This window comes from Psittacula echo, assembly GCF_963264785.1.
Source record: "Psittacula echo genome assembly, chromosome: 5".
Lineage (NCBI taxonomy): Eukaryota > Metazoa > Chordata > Aves > Psittaciformes > Psittacidae > Psittacula > Psittacula echo.
The window spans coordinates 8,702,148-8,720,616 of NC_137739.1; the positions used below are offsets into that span (position 1 = coordinate 8,702,148).

At 37.7% G+C, this 18,469-nt stretch overlaps 1 protein-coding gene across 1 annotated transcript in view; it reads left to right on the forward strand.

Annotated features, from left to right (window-relative positions):
- The window catches only part of DNAH3 (dynein axonemal heavy chain 3), a gene marked incomplete at both ends in the record, with an annotated part of 62,728 nt that overhangs the window by 25,161 nt on the left and 19,098 nt on the right, over positions 1 to 18,469 (forward strand). The window contains 22 exons of the mRNA XM_080619385.1: positions 399 to 600; positions 1,515 to 1,607; positions 1,908 to 2,018; positions 3,383 to 3,497; positions 3,898 to 4,096; positions 5,486 to 5,594; positions 5,936 to 6,049; positions 7,175 to 7,351; positions 8,464 to 8,555; positions 8,978 to 9,197; positions 10,022 to 10,156; positions 11,102 to 11,213; positions 11,825 to 12,066; positions 12,560 to 12,660; positions 12,739 to 12,844; positions 14,146 to 14,275; positions 14,772 to 15,008; positions 15,393 to 15,496; positions 16,177 to 16,471; positions 16,882 to 17,061; positions 18,063 to 18,186; positions 18,278 to 18,434. Coding sequence (XP_080475511.1) covers positions 399 to 600; positions 1,515 to 1,607; positions 1,908 to 2,018; positions 3,383 to 3,497; positions 3,898 to 4,096; positions 5,486 to 5,594; positions 5,936 to 6,049; positions 7,175 to 7,351; positions 8,464 to 8,555; positions 8,978 to 9,197; positions 10,022 to 10,156; positions 11,102 to 11,213; positions 11,825 to 12,066; positions 12,560 to 12,660; positions 12,739 to 12,844; positions 14,146 to 14,275; positions 14,772 to 15,008; positions 15,393 to 15,496; positions 16,177 to 16,471; positions 16,882 to 17,061; positions 18,063 to 18,186; positions 18,278 to 18,434 — 3,355 coding nt within the window. The remainder of the gene's footprint in view (positions 1 to 398; positions 601 to 1,514; positions 1,608 to 1,907; positions 2,019 to 3,382; positions 3,498 to 3,897; positions 4,097 to 5,485; positions 5,595 to 5,935; positions 6,050 to 7,174; positions 7,352 to 8,463; positions 8,556 to 8,977; positions 9,198 to 10,021; positions 10,157 to 11,101; positions 11,214 to 11,824; positions 12,067 to 12,559; positions 12,661 to 12,738; positions 12,845 to 14,145; positions 14,276 to 14,771; positions 15,009 to 15,392; positions 15,497 to 16,176; positions 16,472 to 16,881; positions 17,062 to 18,062; positions 18,187 to 18,277; positions 18,435 to 18,469) is intronic.

Below are 18,469 nucleotides of genomic sequence, written 5' to 3' on the forward strand. Positions count from 1 at the left end.
CCCATGGCTGATTTGCAATTATTTCTCTGCCCTGTCCTCCTTAGTTGTGCAGAGGTGTGTGATGTGTGGGAGTTATATATGATTATGAGGAATAGAATTCTATGTTTTTACAAGGTACTCACTGGCTGCAGAGATATATATGGTTTTTCCTTTATGAGTTGGAGAACCGCTCTTTCTTCCTCTGCATAAAATGATGATTATATTGAAATTTTGAAAAAAAACATCATGAGTTTTGTAATGTTCAAGATTGCTTAAGACAAAGGATTTGAGATAATAATTTCCTCTCTGTTATACTAGTGTCTTAAGCAACATAAAACCAATTCCGTCCATTTTGTGTTAATTAATGACAAATTTGATTACTTGAAAGTGCTTGAGCATTAATTGTACTTTTCTAACAGATTCTTTTTCCTGTCTAATGATGAGCTGCTTGAAATACTGTCTGAAACAAAGGATCCTCTTCGAGTGCAACCGCATTTAAAGAAGTGTTTTGAAGGAATTGCTAAACTGGAATTCATAGACAAGCTGGAGATCGTAGGCATGATCAGTTCAGAGAAAGAAATTGTTCCTTTCATAGATAAAATCTATCCAGCAAACGCAAAAGTAATTTGAAAAATATATACATATTTTACTGTATGATATTAAATTAATACTTTGCCTAAAGTGTATGTGTTTGGCAAATGAAGTTTAAAAGACTTAAGATCAGATCATGAAAGGTGTTTAGAAAGTGAGAGTGCAGACTGGTATTCTAGAACAAAAAGGATTTCCTAGAAAAAGGAGAAAACATACCAAGTTTGTGGTAAATTCCTCTAGGCACTTTTCTGCAGCTGTATACACCTACTGCTTTTAAGATGTAGATAGATAAATAAAGATGTGTATAGACACATGTATATAATCCAAGCTCTCTATATACGTATGTATCTAACATTGCATGGCATAGCTGAAACAGAGAAAAATGAGGGAAACGGTGGCTGGCAGTGAAGAATCAGAGCATTAGTTCAAAAGGGATCTGAGTAGAAATAGTAGCATTGTAAGCTTTGAAAAGTATCTCAGTTCCATCTTTTCCAGCTATTCCCAGTGTGAAGGTATGGAACTGAATTGCTGTATGGTAACCAAAAAGAGACGAAAAGTGGGGCATGTTGTGAGTTAACAGATACCCTTTTTCTCTTAATTCTTGAGGAGTAAAACCTGGAGGAAAAATGCCCTGGGTTAAAATGACCAAGCTTGACTGACCATGCAATCTGTAATCTGCATTTTTGTCTGTGCTTATATGAAACATACTCAGTTATTTCTTGAACTGGATTGTCTTTAGTTACCTTGATATGCCTGCCTTCAGACAGTGTTAAACTGCAGTACTGCCTTTCAGAATCTGGGAAATTTCAACCTTTTTTTCTCCTATATACCACACTCAGATCAGTAGAAAGCATATTTAAGCATATTTCAAAAAATTTGTCTTTCAAGAGGAATATAATCAGGAAATGTGTATTGACTCTTAACTGGTTTTCTTTTTTTTGAAGGGCATGGTAGAAAAATGGCTTTTGCAAGTAGAGGAAATGATGCTGGCCAGTGTAAGACAAGTTATTGAAAATGGCATAGGAGGATATATCGAGGTAATTGTTCCTGAATTATAGAATACAATAGCTCTCACAAACAACTGTATGTGAACAGGTTGCTGAAATTCTTAGCCAGGGAAACTCATTTGAAGCTAAGCAGAAATCAGCTATCCTTGTTCAGGAGTACCAATGTGATGCTTTAACTCTGAACTTCTTGAATAAGAGGTATTAAAGCTTTCCATGTTGATTCTCATCTATTTACAGTGTGAGACATTTTGACAAGTAATTGTTATCAGTACCTATAGTCTAATGTGTTTATACGACTTCCTATGTCTGGCATGGGTCTTTTTGTTTAAGGTTCCTCGAAAAACATGGGTACTTCAGTGGCCTGGACAGGTGGTTGTTTGTGTTTCATCCATTTTCTGGACAGAAGAAGTGTCTGAGGCTATAAGGAAAGGAACTTTACCAGTAAGATTTTCTTCTTTTTATTTCTAAGCACTAAAATCTGATTAATTAATAAAAATGCCTTCTAGGAAAGAAGATCTTCACTCACACCATATTGCAATTTACTCATGTAGTGTGCTTAACTTTGTGTTTCATTTTTTCTTGTGTCTTTGTGGGGGCTTGTTCTCATTTACTTTGATGTGTATCAGAAATCCCACTAAAGGAAATAGTATTACTTTATTTACAAGTAATACTGCTGTAAATTAAAGTACCAAACAAAAAGGGATAGACTGTTGTTTAGCACTATGTATTTGTATTTCTAACTTCTGTCTTTATATGTGAAGCTTCATGGAAACATGCAGGCAGAGATTTCTCCTGACAGAATGGCCCAGTTATTTTCCTGGTTATTGCTAGGTTCTCCTGGTGATAAATGTGCAGCAGCCAAGTCTGTTATGTGTTTGTAGTGCCTCTGTCATCACAATGGTTTTAAGTATCACTTCATTGAGGCTAATCAAATGCATGCTCAAGTAATAGAAATAATTTCTGATTAATTCGGTAGGCTTATGTCTGATCCTTACGGAGCTAGGTGGATGAGGATTTATTTGGGAATTAATTCTGTCAACAGAGCATTTGGGCTTCTTTTTAAATGTGGAAATAGAAAAATTTTCATAAACTTTACATCAAATTTTAATATTTAACATTTTAATATTAGCTCTTTGTTTCTGGATCCTTACTGATTATCTTAGGTTTAACTTCCCTTTGTTATTTAATACCAGTTGAAGATCTTATTCCACATACCCAGTCAGAACTGAAAATATGTATTACTTTCAAAGAAAATACCCTGAGCAATCCATAGCTTAAGAAAAATGAGAAACACTGTTCTGTGATTCTATCACAGGATATAAGGGATCTGTTGACATCATGTAGTCCAGCCCTTGCTCAGGGCAGGGCACACTAAACCAGGTTGCTAATGGACTTGCTCTCGTATGCCCAAATGCCTCTTCTATGGGAGATCTGAAAACTGGAAAAGCACTCCAGATGTGATGTCAGCAATGCTGACTAGAGGGAAGGGATCATCACCTCCTTTGATCTGCTGGTAGTGTTGTTCCTAATGCAGCCAAGGATGCTGTTGCTTTTCTTAACCTCTAAGGCACATTGATGGATTATGTTCACCTTGGTGTCCACCAGCATCCAGGTCCCGTTCTTCATTGCTGCTTTCCAGCTACTTGGCCACCAGCATGTACTGGCACATGAGGTTATTCCTTCCCAGAGAGAGGACTTTTCCTTTTGTTGAACTTTGTGAGCTTCCTGTCTGCCTATTTCTTCAGGAGCTTAGGAACTGCTAGCTGCAGCATTACCTTAATGCCTGTGTTCTGTTTCTGTGACAGGATTTCTTGGAGAAGAGCAATCAACAAATTGGGGACATTGTTGAGTTAGTGAGAGGACAGCTGTCCAGTGGAGCCCGGTTGACACTTGGAGCTCTGACTGTTATTGATGTGCATGGTAAATGTGCAGTTGCTGGTCCTTCTGTTACATCTGGGCAGTGCCGCTATCATTAGTTGGGTGAACTATTTGAAAGAGGCAGCTAAAATGCTTTCTCTAACTTGAAACAACTTTTACACTGTTCTTACACAGTGTCTTTGGACAAATGCAGATTGGTCTGTCCTGCACAACTGTCTCCTGTCTGCTTAGAACAGGTACTGGAATCTAGGACAAATTAAGCTGATTCTCTGCACTAAACAGATGCAGATTCTTTCCTAACGTGAAAGCCAGCCTACTACTTTAAATATTGATTTACTCTTACACAGCTGTAAGTAAATGTTAGTTTACTTATATGTTGTTTTAAGTAAACTAACATAGTAGAAGTGTTTATAGTTTTGAAATAATGCCTCTCACTCTGCAGCTCGTGATGTGGTTGCAAAATTGGTTGAAGACAAAATCACAGATCTGAATGACTTCCAGTGGATTTCTCAGCTGAGATACTACTGGGAAGAGAAGAATGTAATTGTGCGAATGATTACAACAGAAGCCAGATATGGTTATGAGTATCTGGGCAATTGTCAACGTCTGGTTATAACCCCCCTAACAGATCGATGTTATAGGTAAAGTCATGTTGTCTGTGAATAATGTTTTCATTTTGGGGGCTGATCTGTATTTACTTTCATTTGTTATGGTTAATAATTGTAGGCACCCCAGGAGCTAAGATTTTCCTGTAGGTTTTGGAGGCGAAACTTATATATCTTCTTTGCCAAAATATGGTAAAATATTTACAATGTATAGGTTTCTACCCTATGTCATTGTTTAAAGAGTGAGAGTCTGTTGTGTCCAAGAATGTGGTTCTGAAAAGAGTTGTCAGATCATGATACTGGAACTGTAAAGAATTCTGCATAGCACTGGTCAATTATTTTATTTGAAATAAGACAAACAGGTGGTGTATGCCTGCCTGTAAAAGAAATGAGGTAATTAGAGAGCCCTTCACAGATGTGTGAATGCAGTTAGCTTCCTGTTCTCCACTTGCTTGTGACAGGTTGAAATGAAAATGCTTCATTTTCCAAGGTTGAAGTATTTGAGGGCATTTGGTATTTCACTTCTGGTGAGCCCTGGAGACACAGATAATTTTAGGTCTGAAGTTTAAAGAACTTGCTTTATAATATAACCAGGTAAATATATGCTGAAGATGGAAAGATTTTACTGGAGCTCTGAGCTCTGAACTCACCATTGTGTACAAGGCAGTTGTAGTAAAGTGCCAGTGTTAGTGCCTGTGCTGACAAATGCTTGGTCTTCTGGCATTCACAGTGCTGTTGAAGAGCCACGTGGCTGGTGCATTAGCTGTAAGCTGGGGTTGTTGTCATTAGGGTTAGCTCAATCTAAACTAGGACTGTGCAGTTGGTTGTGCCAGATGTAGTTTCAGTGCAAGCAATGAGCAAGTAGACTCCATTGAGCACAATTTAACAGCTGCTTTTGCTGGCAAAGCCTTTGAATGAAGCTTTTGTAAAATAATCACTCCAGTGCTAATAGGGATCTCATTTTAGTATGAAAATCACTTGGAGAGCCCAGTGACTCCCAGATTCTGAAGCAACGTTTATGCTTTCTCTGCCATTTCTAGAGATTGATTTCATTTATAAAGCCAGCTTCAAGTTTTTGTCTTGAGGAGTGCTGCTTGATGAAAATGTGTAGTTTTGAGAACTCTGCCTTTTTGCTTATGGCACTGTGTGTTTGCTTGTGTAATTGAGGTTTATCCTCAACCAAGGTGGATGCAGGTAATACAAAACCTCGACATTCCTTGTAGGCCAAGTGGCTGAATGTGGGCTTCCACAATTGGGAATCAGTTAAAAGACAATACTGGTTTTTTAGGGCAAGCTGCAAAGTCAGTAGGGAACAAGTAAATAATTTCCAGGGGAACCTGTATAGGAAAATGCTTATCCATCCCTTCAGGGACAGTCTATCATTAAAGATTACTGTTTCTAATGCCTGTGTTCTTGTTTATGTAGGACATTAATGGGTGCCTTGAAATTAAGTCTTGGTGGTGCTCCAGAAGGACCTGCTGGGACTGGCAAAACAGAAACAACAAAAGATCTGGCAAAAGCACTAGCTAAGCAGGTACCAAAATACAAACTTCTTGTGTTGTTTATGTTTGGATATGTAGGTGTTTCTTAAAATGCCATCCTTAAGCAAGTACCGCTTGTTCTGTACCTATTAGATTATGGTTCAACTCGATGAGCTTTTAAGTTCGTTTCCAACCTAAATGATTCTATGATTTTTTTTCATTATTCGCAGAAATAGTTGGTAAGAAGCACATATTTAGGACCATGTCTATATAGCATCCTAGTGTTGTAATCCAAAATTAGCAGTAATAATCCCTTCCCATTTTAGATGCTAAGAATTTTATAGTTGACTTTGTGTTAATACTGAGAGACATTCTCTGTGTATTTTTCTTGTAGTGTGTGGTCTTCAATTGCTCTGATGGTCTTGATTACAAGGCAATGGGCAAGTTCTTTAAGGGGCTGGCACAGTCTGGTGCATGGGCCTGCTTTGATGAGTTCAATAGAATTGAGGTAATGTTTTAATGCAGCCAAATAAAATTACAAAGCTTTAATTTAAGACACAAGAAGTTTCAGATTTAGACATGACAGCATTATTGCTAATTTTCTACCTTTTAGTTGTGGTGTAGCCACTTTGTTTCAATAATCATTGACACAGAAATAGGTGCTCAGCTGCCTGCTGTAGGAGCACATGCCTACCTGTGCTGTGTTGCTGAAGTCTTGTGTTCTGGGTTATTGTAGCTGAAATAAATGTTTCTGTGCAATTACCTCTTTTGTATGTGACACTCGTTTGTAGGGAAAGAACTGTCCTTCTCTTCTTGAGAAACCAAACCACGGTTGTGGGGATGTATTTATCTATGTTCAGCACAGACAGGCAAATCCCAGTGAAGGGATTCCTCTGATCACTGAGTGGCCTGGTTAAATAGCTGTGTAACCAGACACAACTAATCCCCTCATCAATCTTACTCTGGGCGGTTTTTTTGGGGGTTTCGGGGTTTGGGTTTTTTTTTGTTTTTGTTTTGATTTGTTCTTTGAATATGTTTTACTGTTATTCTGATGGAGTTAAATTTAAGTAAATGCTAGTATATGTGAAAATTCCATGAAGATCTAGTTTGTGTGTTTTAGTATCATTAACACTTTAATTTCTCCATTGTTTTTTAATGAATTCAGGTATTGGCAATCTCATTTTCCAATATTCTGTTACCTTGATACTTTAAAGCACTGAGGATCTGCACTAGGCTGCCTTACCCACTCTTTACATTTACCTTTACTTTTGGGCACTGAGTCAGTCTTTCTCCAGTGCCTGAATTCTTTGTCATATGAGGTGAAAGGAAAGTGCTTTTGGAGGCCTCCAGAGGGAGTTCCTGTCCACCTAACTTAGATGTCTATATTCAGACACATGGTATTTCCCTGTGAGGTCTTTTAGAAGCTTCTGTTGATCTGTCTAAATCGGTAGAGTAGGAACTGGTGGCACTAACTTTCAGAGAGTCACTTCAATAGGCAGCTAATGTTTGGGCTCAGTTAGAAGACACAGAGTTATTTTCACCTGAAGAAATGCAATTATAGCCATCAATATATATAAACAAAAATATTATCTCCAAGTGTCTTATGTTTTCCCATCTGTTCTGTCTGTATTAGGTTGAAGTATTATCTGTAGTCGCCCAACAAATACTTAGCATCCAGCAAGCTATTATTCGCAAACTCAAAACATTCATCTTTGAAGGGACAGAGATCTCTCTTAATCCAACATGTGCTGTGTTTATCACGATGAATCCTGGGTATGCTGGACGGGCAGAGCTGCCTGATAATCTGAAGGTAAATCTGGAATCCTGATTTCTTGTAGAAATTATACAGAATTTGCAACTTCTGGTTTATTGTAATAAGAAAAGGGATACATCATTCAAAAAACCACACTGATGTGCGGTTTTAGATGGGATGGTTAATTATCTTCATAGTAGCTAGCATAGGGCTATGTTTTAGATTTGTGCTGGGAGCAGTCTTGGTAATTCAGGGATGTTTTCATTATTCCTGAGCAGTGCTTTCACAGAGTCAAAGCCTTTTCTGCTTCTCATACCACCCAACAACGAGTAGGCTGGGAGTGCACAAGAAGCTGAAACCAACACAACTGGTAATCCGTTCAAGTGCATTCTGCTGTGCTTTTTGCTAAGCTTTAATAAGTGTTTAGGATTGTACAAAATGCACAGGTGAAAGGTCTTAGTCTAATCATATTGATACCAGTTCACAGCTTTAACTGTGCTTTCTCCAAGTAGAAATTTTCCCGTTTTAAAATGGCTTGGTGGTCCAAATCCCAATTTAAATTTATTAAAACTCTGCAAGTTGCTGAGTCACTGCAGAGAAACTGATATGGTGCCAGCTCTTTTCCTAGCTTTTCCACAATTTTTTGCATGACCTTTGACAAGATGTTAACAACACCATGTGCTAGTTTGTCTGTTATGAAAGTGAGATGAATGACACCTCCCTTTTTCTCTATTAATAGTTCTTTAGGATTGTGACTTTCTAAACACATGTTCATGCAGTCCTTAGCACAGGCCTCTTGAATCTGTTAAGATTGGAATAGGCTAGACTAGGGTGGAATAGGCTAGACTAGGGTGGAATAGGCTAGACTAGGGTGGAATAGGCTAGACTAGGGTGGAATAGGCTAGACTAGGGTGGAATAGGCTAGACTAGGGTGGAATAGGCTAGACTAGGGTGGAATAGGCTAGACTAGGGTGGAATAGGCTAGACTAGGGTGGAATAGGCTAGACTAGGGTGGAATAGGCTAGAATAGCATTCAATGCAATCTCATATTTTTCAGAGGATTCCTGCATTCTAGTTCATGAATTTACAGAGAGATACTATTAAAAAACAGGCACAAGTTATGGCCATATTCCATAGTCTAAGCTTATCTCATACTTTTTTTCTGACAGGCATTGTTCCGAACGGTTGCCATGATGGTTCCAGATTATGCTTTGATTGGAGAAATTTCACTTTATTCAATGGGATTTCTGGACTCTCGGAGGTAAAGCATGCTGAATTTTCCACCTCAGTTAAGTCTGATATACCTCATTCCTCTGTAAGGCATTTAAGTGTGTTTGAGGCTTATAATTCTGGAAGGCTGTCCATGTTCTGTTTTTCCAGAAAGTATTTTTTAATCTCCTGCTTGATCATCAGTTCTCATTTACCGCCTCATGCTGATGGATATGCACCTCTACATAGGATCGTTTGGAAAATGTATCATAGTATCAACCAGAATTCCTAAATGGCACACACATTGTCTGGCATGGCATAATCTACAGTTTTACTTCTTAGGTGTTTTGGGCCATCTTAACAGCTGATATGTCTGATAATCACTGCAATTACTTTGTGTATATAGGTACTTAAATTATTTTCTTTCCATGGTGAGATATTTTCACTCTACATGTAGTATTTTAATATCCACAGTCTTGCCCAGAAAATTGTTGCTACTTACCGTCTGTGCTCTGAGCAGCTGTCATCTCAGCATCACTATGATTATGGAATGCGTGCTGTTAAATCTGTCCTGACAGCAGCAGGAAACTTAAAATTGAAATACCCAAATGAAAATGAAAGCGTATTGTTACTTCGGGCATTGATGGATGTTAACTTAGCCAAATTCTTGGCACAGGATGTACCATTGTTTCAGGTAAGCTCTCAGGCTGGTGTGTTTTAAGCTTTGTGATGATGAGGTCCATTAAAAGAACCTACAGAAACAGGTCATTTTCTTAATTTAGAACAGTTTGATCTAGATGCTGCCGTAGTAGTATAGAGTTCTTTCAGTCCACTGGTCTGGGTGCACTCTTTGGTTCTGTTTTTTTGAAAAATAAAGTTTCAATGGCCTTTTTAAGTTATTCTATAAAATTGTTTCGTGAGATATCTTGCTAGAAGTCACTTTGTGCTATTTCATTTGTGGAAACCATTTGAAGTTTGTGTTCTGGCTTTGTACTGCAAAAGAGATGTAGACAACTAAGTTAAGGTCAATTAGAAATTTGAAGTCAGATTGAAAATGATGACATTTCTGTTTGCATACTGCTTTAACAGAAAATAAATATCTTAAACTGCAAAGCAATCAGTTAGTAAAGGTCTAAAAGGTAGGGTACAAGCACACACAGAGTCATTGCTTTGAAATTTCAGAACACAAACCCTTCTATTTCGTCACTGAGATTCTTTCCACCACTTTCACATCCTTTGCTGTAATACTACTCGGGTTAAATCTGCAGAAAGTTGAGCTTCCTTTTATAATACCAGTGTGTATATGAAAAGTGCCGGCACTTATTTCTGTCTCACACGTACAGAATACTTTCATGGGTACAGTCTGCTTAGAATTTAGTTTTGTACAGCTGAGGACATTTTCACTAAAACTCCTGTTATATTTATGAATAGTTTTATGTGTAGATTTTTGTGCTTTTGGAATTTTCACTTTTTGTAATCTGTGTTTAAATAGTGTTCTGTTCTGCCTTTCCTTAATAGGGCATCATATCTGACCTGTTTCCTGGAGTGGTTCTTCCTGCACCAGACTATGACCTGTTTATCAAGGCAGTAACTGAAAATATAATAAAAATGAATCTTCAACCAGTTCCGTGGTTCATTGGAAAAATTATACAGGTTTATTTTCACATAATTCTGGGGAAGAAAAGTATGAGAGCAGAAACAGTCTTCGTTCACTGTCTGTGTCATGAACAAAAAGCTAATAGTTTCCATAATCAATTAATAGAATATTACAGATAGCTTATTTTACTGAGTAAAATATCATAGATTAAAAGCCTGCTTTGCTCATAGCGATCTTTTAATTCAGCCAGCCTGTGGAGAAGCTAACGTGCAGCCACATTGTAGGTCTTATGGTTCAGGATTGAAAATTAAACTGAATCTGTTGCAGTGTATTTTAGTGAACATAACTCTGGACTGGGAGTCAGGCCGTGTTCCCGCTTCTGCTCACAGTCTCCTTGAGAAGTCTTGAAAGGGGTGATATTTATCACCCTTGGTTATGCTTCACCTCCAGCTCTGTTGTTTCCCATTTACTAGTGTTGGTGACGTTTCAAAGAATGCTTTATGTTGTTGAGGGGGGAGAGGTTGCTGTGGTTTTTTGTTGTTTTTTCTGTGATTTGTGCAGCCTAATGACAGTGTGATGGCTGGGGCAAAAGCCTGTGACCTGGAGTGGGATTATTAAGGACCCTTCCAGCAGCAGTTCAGACTTGATGGGTTATGTTCAGACTTATCTCATGCTGCTTTGTAAAGCATGCTTTATCTTTCATTTAAATAAGGGTAGTATTAACTGGTTAGCAGCTTAAGATAAAACAGAAAATATCAGCTTTAACCTGAGATTTAAAAAAAGTCTTCTTAGGGGTTCTTCTTACAGGTCTGTTTCTACTTGAAGGTGCTCTTCTGTTTGGGGCTTTGACTTGAGTTCTGGGAAGATCTTATGGGGTGACTCTTGCAGTCCAAAGTCAGCCTGTGTGGGACCAACCATATGACAGATCCTCAGAACTGTAGTTTCAATCCCTTTGTGTTATCTTCATTGTTAGTCATTGATTTTCCTTGCCACTGATACAGATATATGAAATGATGCTGGTGCGCCATGGTTTTATGATTGTTGGAGATGCTATGAGTGGCAAGACCTCTGCGTACAAAGTGCTAGCTGGAGCCCTTGGTGATATGTGTGCAGGTAACATTGTTCAGCGACAAGCTCCTCCCTAAATGAAGTTGATTCTATGACTAATGTTTTTCCTTTGCAGAGATATGTCCAGGTTGTTAATTGTCCTATATTCTGCTATCTCAGCCAGGAAGCTTCTAATCATTGAACTATTTATGTCTGATATATTTGTCTGAAATGATTTTTTCTGCATTTACAGAAATAAATGCATTTACCTGCATTTAAATGCATAATGCATTTACATTATCTGCAGAAATGCATTAGTATTTCTGCACATACTAGTGTGTTTAAGCTTCTGTGAATTTTTTAAGCACTTTATTTGTGCTTAAGTCTTGAAAAAAACCCTAGCCCTTTTAGGGAGATTGTAAGTAGCTCCCATAAACATATAAAATCGATTCTCCTCTGCTTTTTCTGTTTTCATGTGCTTTTGCATGTAGGACTTTGTAAATTCCTTGTACAAGTAACAGAATTTCTTATTTACAGCTGCCTACCTGCCAAATGTCTGGGGCTTTTTTGTCTTGGGCACCTGAAGTAGAATCCTCAGAAGTCTTATTCTGTACTTAGTTGTTGAATGAAACTAACCGGACAAATATTCAAGCTCATCTATTTGTCCTTTTACACAGCAAAATCCATGGATGAGTTTGCTGTTGAATACAAAGTTATTAATCCCAAAGCAATTACTATGGGACAGTTATATGGCAGTTTTGATCCTGTAAGCCATGAGTGGAGTGATGGAGTTCTTGCAAATACCTTCAGGGAACAAGCATCTTCTACCACAGATGATCGGAAGTGGATTATTTTTGATGGCCCAGTGGATGCAGTTTGGATAGAGAACATGAACACTGTGCTGGATGATAATAAAAAGGTAGCCTGATTTTTGCCAGTAACCTCATTCTTGAATATGCATACTTTTTTAGGAGTAGGAATATTGTTACCATGTTAGTCAAAGGAGGTGTGAGGCTCAGGAAAGGCTAATGTGCTTAAAAACCTTGCTTTTTCCACCAGTTATATGAGTGGGTTTAGTAGATGATTAAGCTGTTCTGCATTGAACTTGCTTAAATTATTTAGTGAATAGATTAATTAAAAAAAAAGAAGAAAAAAAGCTTCAGGTCATAACTGCTTTTCCTTGCAGAGTTATTTAAAGTTAGAGCATTGTTCTCTATGTCTCTGAAAGCCATTACAGTAACACACGGAAAAGTTGAGACAAGGTTAGAAAATGTCATGTGCTATAAGAATACAAATGAGTGTATGAGGAGTGACACTAAGTTGAATATTCAGTGATTTTGACAGACATTGCTTTCGCTGGATGATCAGCACTGACATCACTAGATCATGTTTATGTGATGCTCTTCTTCTAGCTATGCTTAATGAGTGGTGAAATAATTCAGATGAATTCAAAAATGAGTTTAATCTTTGAGCCAGCAGACTTAGAGGAGGCATCTCCAGCAACTGTCAGCAGGTAATGTGAAAGCATTCCAATTTCAGCTGTCCTACCTTGCACATATATGCCTGTACCATAGCTGTTTATTCTTCCCAGGTGTGGTATGATCTATATGGACCTGCAAGAGTTAGGTTGGAAGACACTGAAGGATTCCTACATGAATACACTGCCTCCAAACCTGCAGGAAGAACACCGAGAGCTGGTGCGAGACTTGATTTTTTTGCACAGGTCTAATTAAGATTAAGGTGATGTTCACAGTTTGCCCACTTGAAGGCAGCAATGCAGAATCAAATCTCTTTGAAGAACTGTCGTGATTTCGAGGGTCCCAGATCTCCTAAGGGCTGTTGTAAATTATTTTGTAGTGATGAATGTCAAATGTCACAAGGAAAGTGTCTAAGAGCTGGAGATACTGTGAGTATTAGAAAAGCAATGTGGGAAAACATGGAAGATTCAAAATGTTTTGAACTCACCCTTTTTCTAAGACATTTAGAGTTTAGCTAAAAAAAAAATGTTGTTGCTGTTGTTGTTATTAGCTTGATTTTCAAAGCCTTAGTCACCTTATGAATCTTTGGTAAACAGTCTTTTGTGTACTGGATTACTTGCATGAATGAGAGCTCTGTGTTGTGTATTGTAGTGTATCTTCAGTGTAGATGCAAATAAAAGTAGGTGTTGGTGAGAATCAGCTTTTAATTTAATAAAAATTAAAATTCTCTTTTATTGGGCATTAAAATCTAGTAAAATAATCAGAATAAGAATTGTCCACAATGGGATTTGAGCTGGAGAAAACTTTGATTTCTGTGATTTTACAAAACACCCTTTGAGTTTCTGCAGGAAATTAGGACTAAATTATAAAGAAGTACCAACACTAGAAGAGCTCTTCATTGACAATTTTCTTAGTTCATCAAAGCAAGATAATTACTCCTTAACCAGCAGACAGCTTTACCCTTTAGAGCATCTTCTTTCCCTGGGAAAAGGCTAGGTCATAATTCCTTTCTTGTTTTCCTGCTTGAGTTCATGGAGCAGATACCACGAACTATGGTTGGTATCTACATGCATGCTGTGGCACTCCCACCGGTACCAGTGAGTTCCAGCTTTCTAGAATTTATACTGTGGCACAGTGTGTCTGTGCTGGTTCCTCAGTAGGGACCTGTGCTTTTTAAGGGAAGTTTAAGCCTTTTTCTTTGATTTTGTTGGAATAATTTTCTCATTGCCTGAGCAAAGCAGTGGCCTCGCTAGACTGCTGTGCTGTCTGGGTTAGTAACTGAGTGACAGAATTGCTGCTGAAAACTTCTCTGTGCTAGATGCAACTTGTTTTCACCATCAGATGACAGTGTGACTTTGTGATCACTTAATTACTGTCTCACACAGGTCCTTTCCTTACCTTCCCTCTGCCAACTTGGAGAGTTTCTGATGCCTTATGTTTTATTGAGAGAGAACTGAGGGATAGTGGGAAATGTGGCAACTTGTGCATTTTTTTAAAGCCATTTGTTTTTCTCCTGGTAGGTCAATGACATGTTTATGTGGCTAGTCGATCCCTGTTTAGAATTTATTTACTTTAATTGCAAAGCCATTGTACAGACATCTTCTGTTCATCTGAGTTACAGCTTGATGAGACTCTATACTTGTATGCTTGGTAAGTACCATAAGCCTTATTCTTTTTATTCATTTCTTTTTCCCCTGCTGTGTCCCATGACAAGATGTAGGTTATCAGATGCAAGGATATGCCAAAGGAATTCCTTACTGTTGGGATTATACAACGCATTTGGTGATCTTGCTGATCAGTGTTAGTAATAGTTCTTTGCCTAGCATAAGAGCTTTCACATTTGGACACTGGTGTAATTACAAAACTGAGCATGATCTTGTGAGTCTATTTCATATATTCTACTTGCTGCTTGCTAGCATCTGAAGAAAAGAACCTTTTATTAGAACCCTTTGTGAATATTTTTTTTCTCAATTATTTTTATTTATAAACAGTATTTTACACAGGCATTTTCACTCTGTACATTGGCTTTGTTCCACTGAGGACAATACTCTGACTTTGTCTCAGAATACTTTTGCAAAAATGCATATTGAATTGGGATTTGTAGTTATTCCTGACATTTCACTAAAATTCAAAATATCTGTTTCAGATGAAATAAGGCAATCTGAGGAAGATGAGAAGCCAAGCATGTCTACTCAGCAAATCATGCTGTGGCTGCAGGGGCTTTTCCTTTTTGCTTTGGTTTGGACAATTGGTGGGATCATCGATGCAGACAGCAGGAAGAAATTTGATGTGTTTTACCGCAACTTGCTAATGGGAATGAATGATGAAAACCCATGCCCTAATAGTGTGAAGATTACCAGAAACAATATCTTCCCAGAAAAAGGTGCTTCTGCATAACTGTACTTGCCTGGGCTTTTATAAAGCTGTAAGAAATCTCACAACTTTAAGGGATAATAGAGTGCCTGGCAGATGTTAAGTCTGCAGCAGAGCCACCATCTGCCAAGACTTGGTCTGCGCAGTTGGATTTTCTTTTCTGGCTCTTTTAACCAGGAGTAGCATATGCCTCATGTTGTACTCAAATAATGTAGCTGAATCTGACCTAACATAATTTGGTGATGATAATGGGGGGGGGTGGGGTGTGGATATCTTGTATAGTAGAAAGCCTTTATTATCTCACAGTGTTGGATGTCTCACACTAAAATTATTGAAGTTTATTTTTATTCTTTTAATCATTGGGTTTTCTTGTGCTGTGTTTTTCAATTAACAGGAAGTGTTTATGACTTCTATTTTCACAAGCATGGCAGTGGGCACTGGAACATGTGGACTGACTACATCACAAAAGAAGAGCAAGTTATTCCCCCAGGGGCTAAGGTTCTCATTGATATTTTTCATTCTAGGAAATAATTGTCTGACTAAACTATTTAGATCAGAGAAAGCAAGGAAAGAGACTTTAGATATGGAGAGTAGTACTGAGAGTCCTCCATTTCAGAATAGGTGTACTCACATTTTGGTGGCAGCTGTGAACTGAAGCGTAGCAAAGCAGAGACCTGTGCACTTCTATTCTGCGGATGAAATTACAGGATAACTTAAGCGATGTTGCTCAGCTTTTCATTACATTGTAATTGTGACTATTTTGTCTATTACATACATGAGAGATGTAAGATTCTGTTTAATTCTGCTATCTAAAATCTTTTCTTGGTAAGTGGTGAATGAAGAAGAGAAAATATTTCCGTAGCACTGTTCCTTTCTCTTTGCACAGTAGGGGGACAGAATTAAACCATACTTAACTCTGCAGTTCTCTTACTGAGCTTTATGCAGTCAATGAACCATAATATAGATAATACTAATTGTGCTATTTACTGTATAAACACTGAACAAGAAGTGGGGCCATACTGCCTACCAGAACCTTGTTATGGCCAGGTTTTCAGAGAAAAAAATTTAAAAAAGTGCATTTGCACTGCGGACTTCCTGCAGTTGCTTGCAAATATTCATGTTGATTAAGGTATTGGATGTTTGATTTCCATGTGCTATTTTACTTTCTTGTGTAACAGGTATCAGAGCTGATCATTCCAACAATTGAAACTGCCAGACAAATGTTTTTTCTTAAAACATATGTTGAGCATAATGTTCCTTTGCTTTTTGTGGGTCCTACTGGCACTGGAAAGACAGCTATAACAAACAGTTTTCTACTAGAACTTCCAAAGGAAAAATACATGCCAAACTTCCTCACCTTCTCTGCAAGAACCTCTGCTAACCAAACTCACGATATTATTATGTCCAAGCTGGACAGAAGAAGAAAAGGATTCTTTGGACCACCTTTGGGGAAAACAGCTGTGATATTTGTGGGTAAGACAGTTTTTTCAGGGTTTTTATATAATTTTAATTCTGGCTTAAGGCAAAGGTAGTGATTCACTGAGACTAGTAATTTTGAATTGCTCCAGTGCTCTTTGGCTTTTTTTTCAGGCATCCAAAGAAGGATTAGCACTGCCTCCTGCTGAAAGGTTTCTAACTGTGTTAGTGTTGCAGTGTGGCATGAAATAAAATGACTAACCACACTAAGTTAAACCATCATCCCTAAGTATGGCTGTGAAGTATGATGTTATATGATTCTACTTAGTTTAACGGAAAGCAAGAATAGCAAGACCCAAAATTTTTCTACCTCTAGTTCAGTTATTGTTTTCTTCTTGGCTTTGAAAGAAAGTTTCTAATTCCAAAACATTGAGGGATTTTTTATTCAATGTCTGTGTTCTCCACAGATGACTTAAACATGCCTGCAAAGGAAGTGTATGGAGCCCAGCCACCTATTGAGCTTCTCAGACAATGGATTGATCATGGTTACTTCTATGACAAGAAAGATACATCCAAGATTAATATCGTAGATATGCTGCTGGTTTCAGCTATGGGTCCACCTGGAGGAGGCAGGAATGATATTACAGGTAGGAAATATATTAGTATGGCAAATAGTTATCTAACTGACTGCAGTTAGGTAGCAACTGCAAATGCTAACTTTTATCTACATACAAACTGCTACATTTATCTATTACTTGTAAACCTACAGATATATTCGTTGGCTGGGTCATTCCAAATAGAAGTCTGTATTCTCAAGGTCAAATCTGTACCTTTTGTGCATGAGTTTAATCAATATTAGAAACAATGTTTTTCATGTTTATTATGAACTGTGAATGAGTAAAATAATTCTGAAATTAGAGAATCAGACACTTTCTCCATTTTCTATTCTTTGGAAAAGGGAGGGAATACATCTTCTTGCCAAATCTTTGTGGCATTTCCCTTCTGAAATTGTATCTCCTGCTGCTAGGATAGGCTGCCTGCATTTACTTACAAGCATGTTGCCTGCAAGTCCATGATTCCTGTCATATCACCATAAGGGAGGTTATATTTTCTAATGAAAAGTTACATCAGTATAACCCTAATGTAGCTACCGCTACACCATTATAAGGCACTTCATGGTACTTTGCTTAATATAAACACTAACACAGGTATAACTGTATGTGCTCTGAGGAGGCTTTATTAAAATAACTATTTTGATACAGCTAGATTTGTTAAATTTGCTAGTGTATAGACTTATACTTCTTTTTACATGAAACTCAGTAACAAGATACTTGATTTTGTAAAGTTTTACTGTGTTGTATCGTAATCAACAGGGCTAATGGAAGCTGAAATTTAAATTTGGGTAATAGTGGACTTGTTGTAATGGAGATTCATGTTTTTCATATTAAAAATAGTTACTCTAAGTGAAATACAGATCTGAAATATAAACTAGTTTATATTTCTTCTGCATCACTGTTGGAGTAGAAATTTGCCAGAAACAAAATCATGGAGCTGGAGCCAGATTCAGATGTTGTTTGAGTGGCAGTCAATCCTAGAAAAGTGTTTAGGCATTCCTAAATCTTTCTGCCTGTTTTTGTATGTATTACAGGACGCTTCACACGGCACTTGAATATTATATCTATCTGTTCTTTTGATGATGAAATATTAACCAAGATTTTTAGTGCAGTTGCTGATTGGCACTTCAGCAAAGGCTTTGAGCCTGTGTTTCTGAGGTAAGGTGACATATTTCCTCTAACAACTTGGATATCTTTTCTCCTAAATTTATCTGCCGAAGTTAAAATTGTATCTCTTTTCCTTCTTCAGGCTGGGTAAGATGATGGTTCAAGCGACAATGGTGATTTATAAAATGGCAGTTGATAATTTTCTCCCAACTCCCTCAAAATCCCACTATGTCTTTAATCTACGGGATTTTTCCAGAGTTATTAAAGGAGTGCTGCTCTGTCCACACACTCATTTGCAAGTAAGTTGTCATTTAATTACATTACTGTAAGAAAG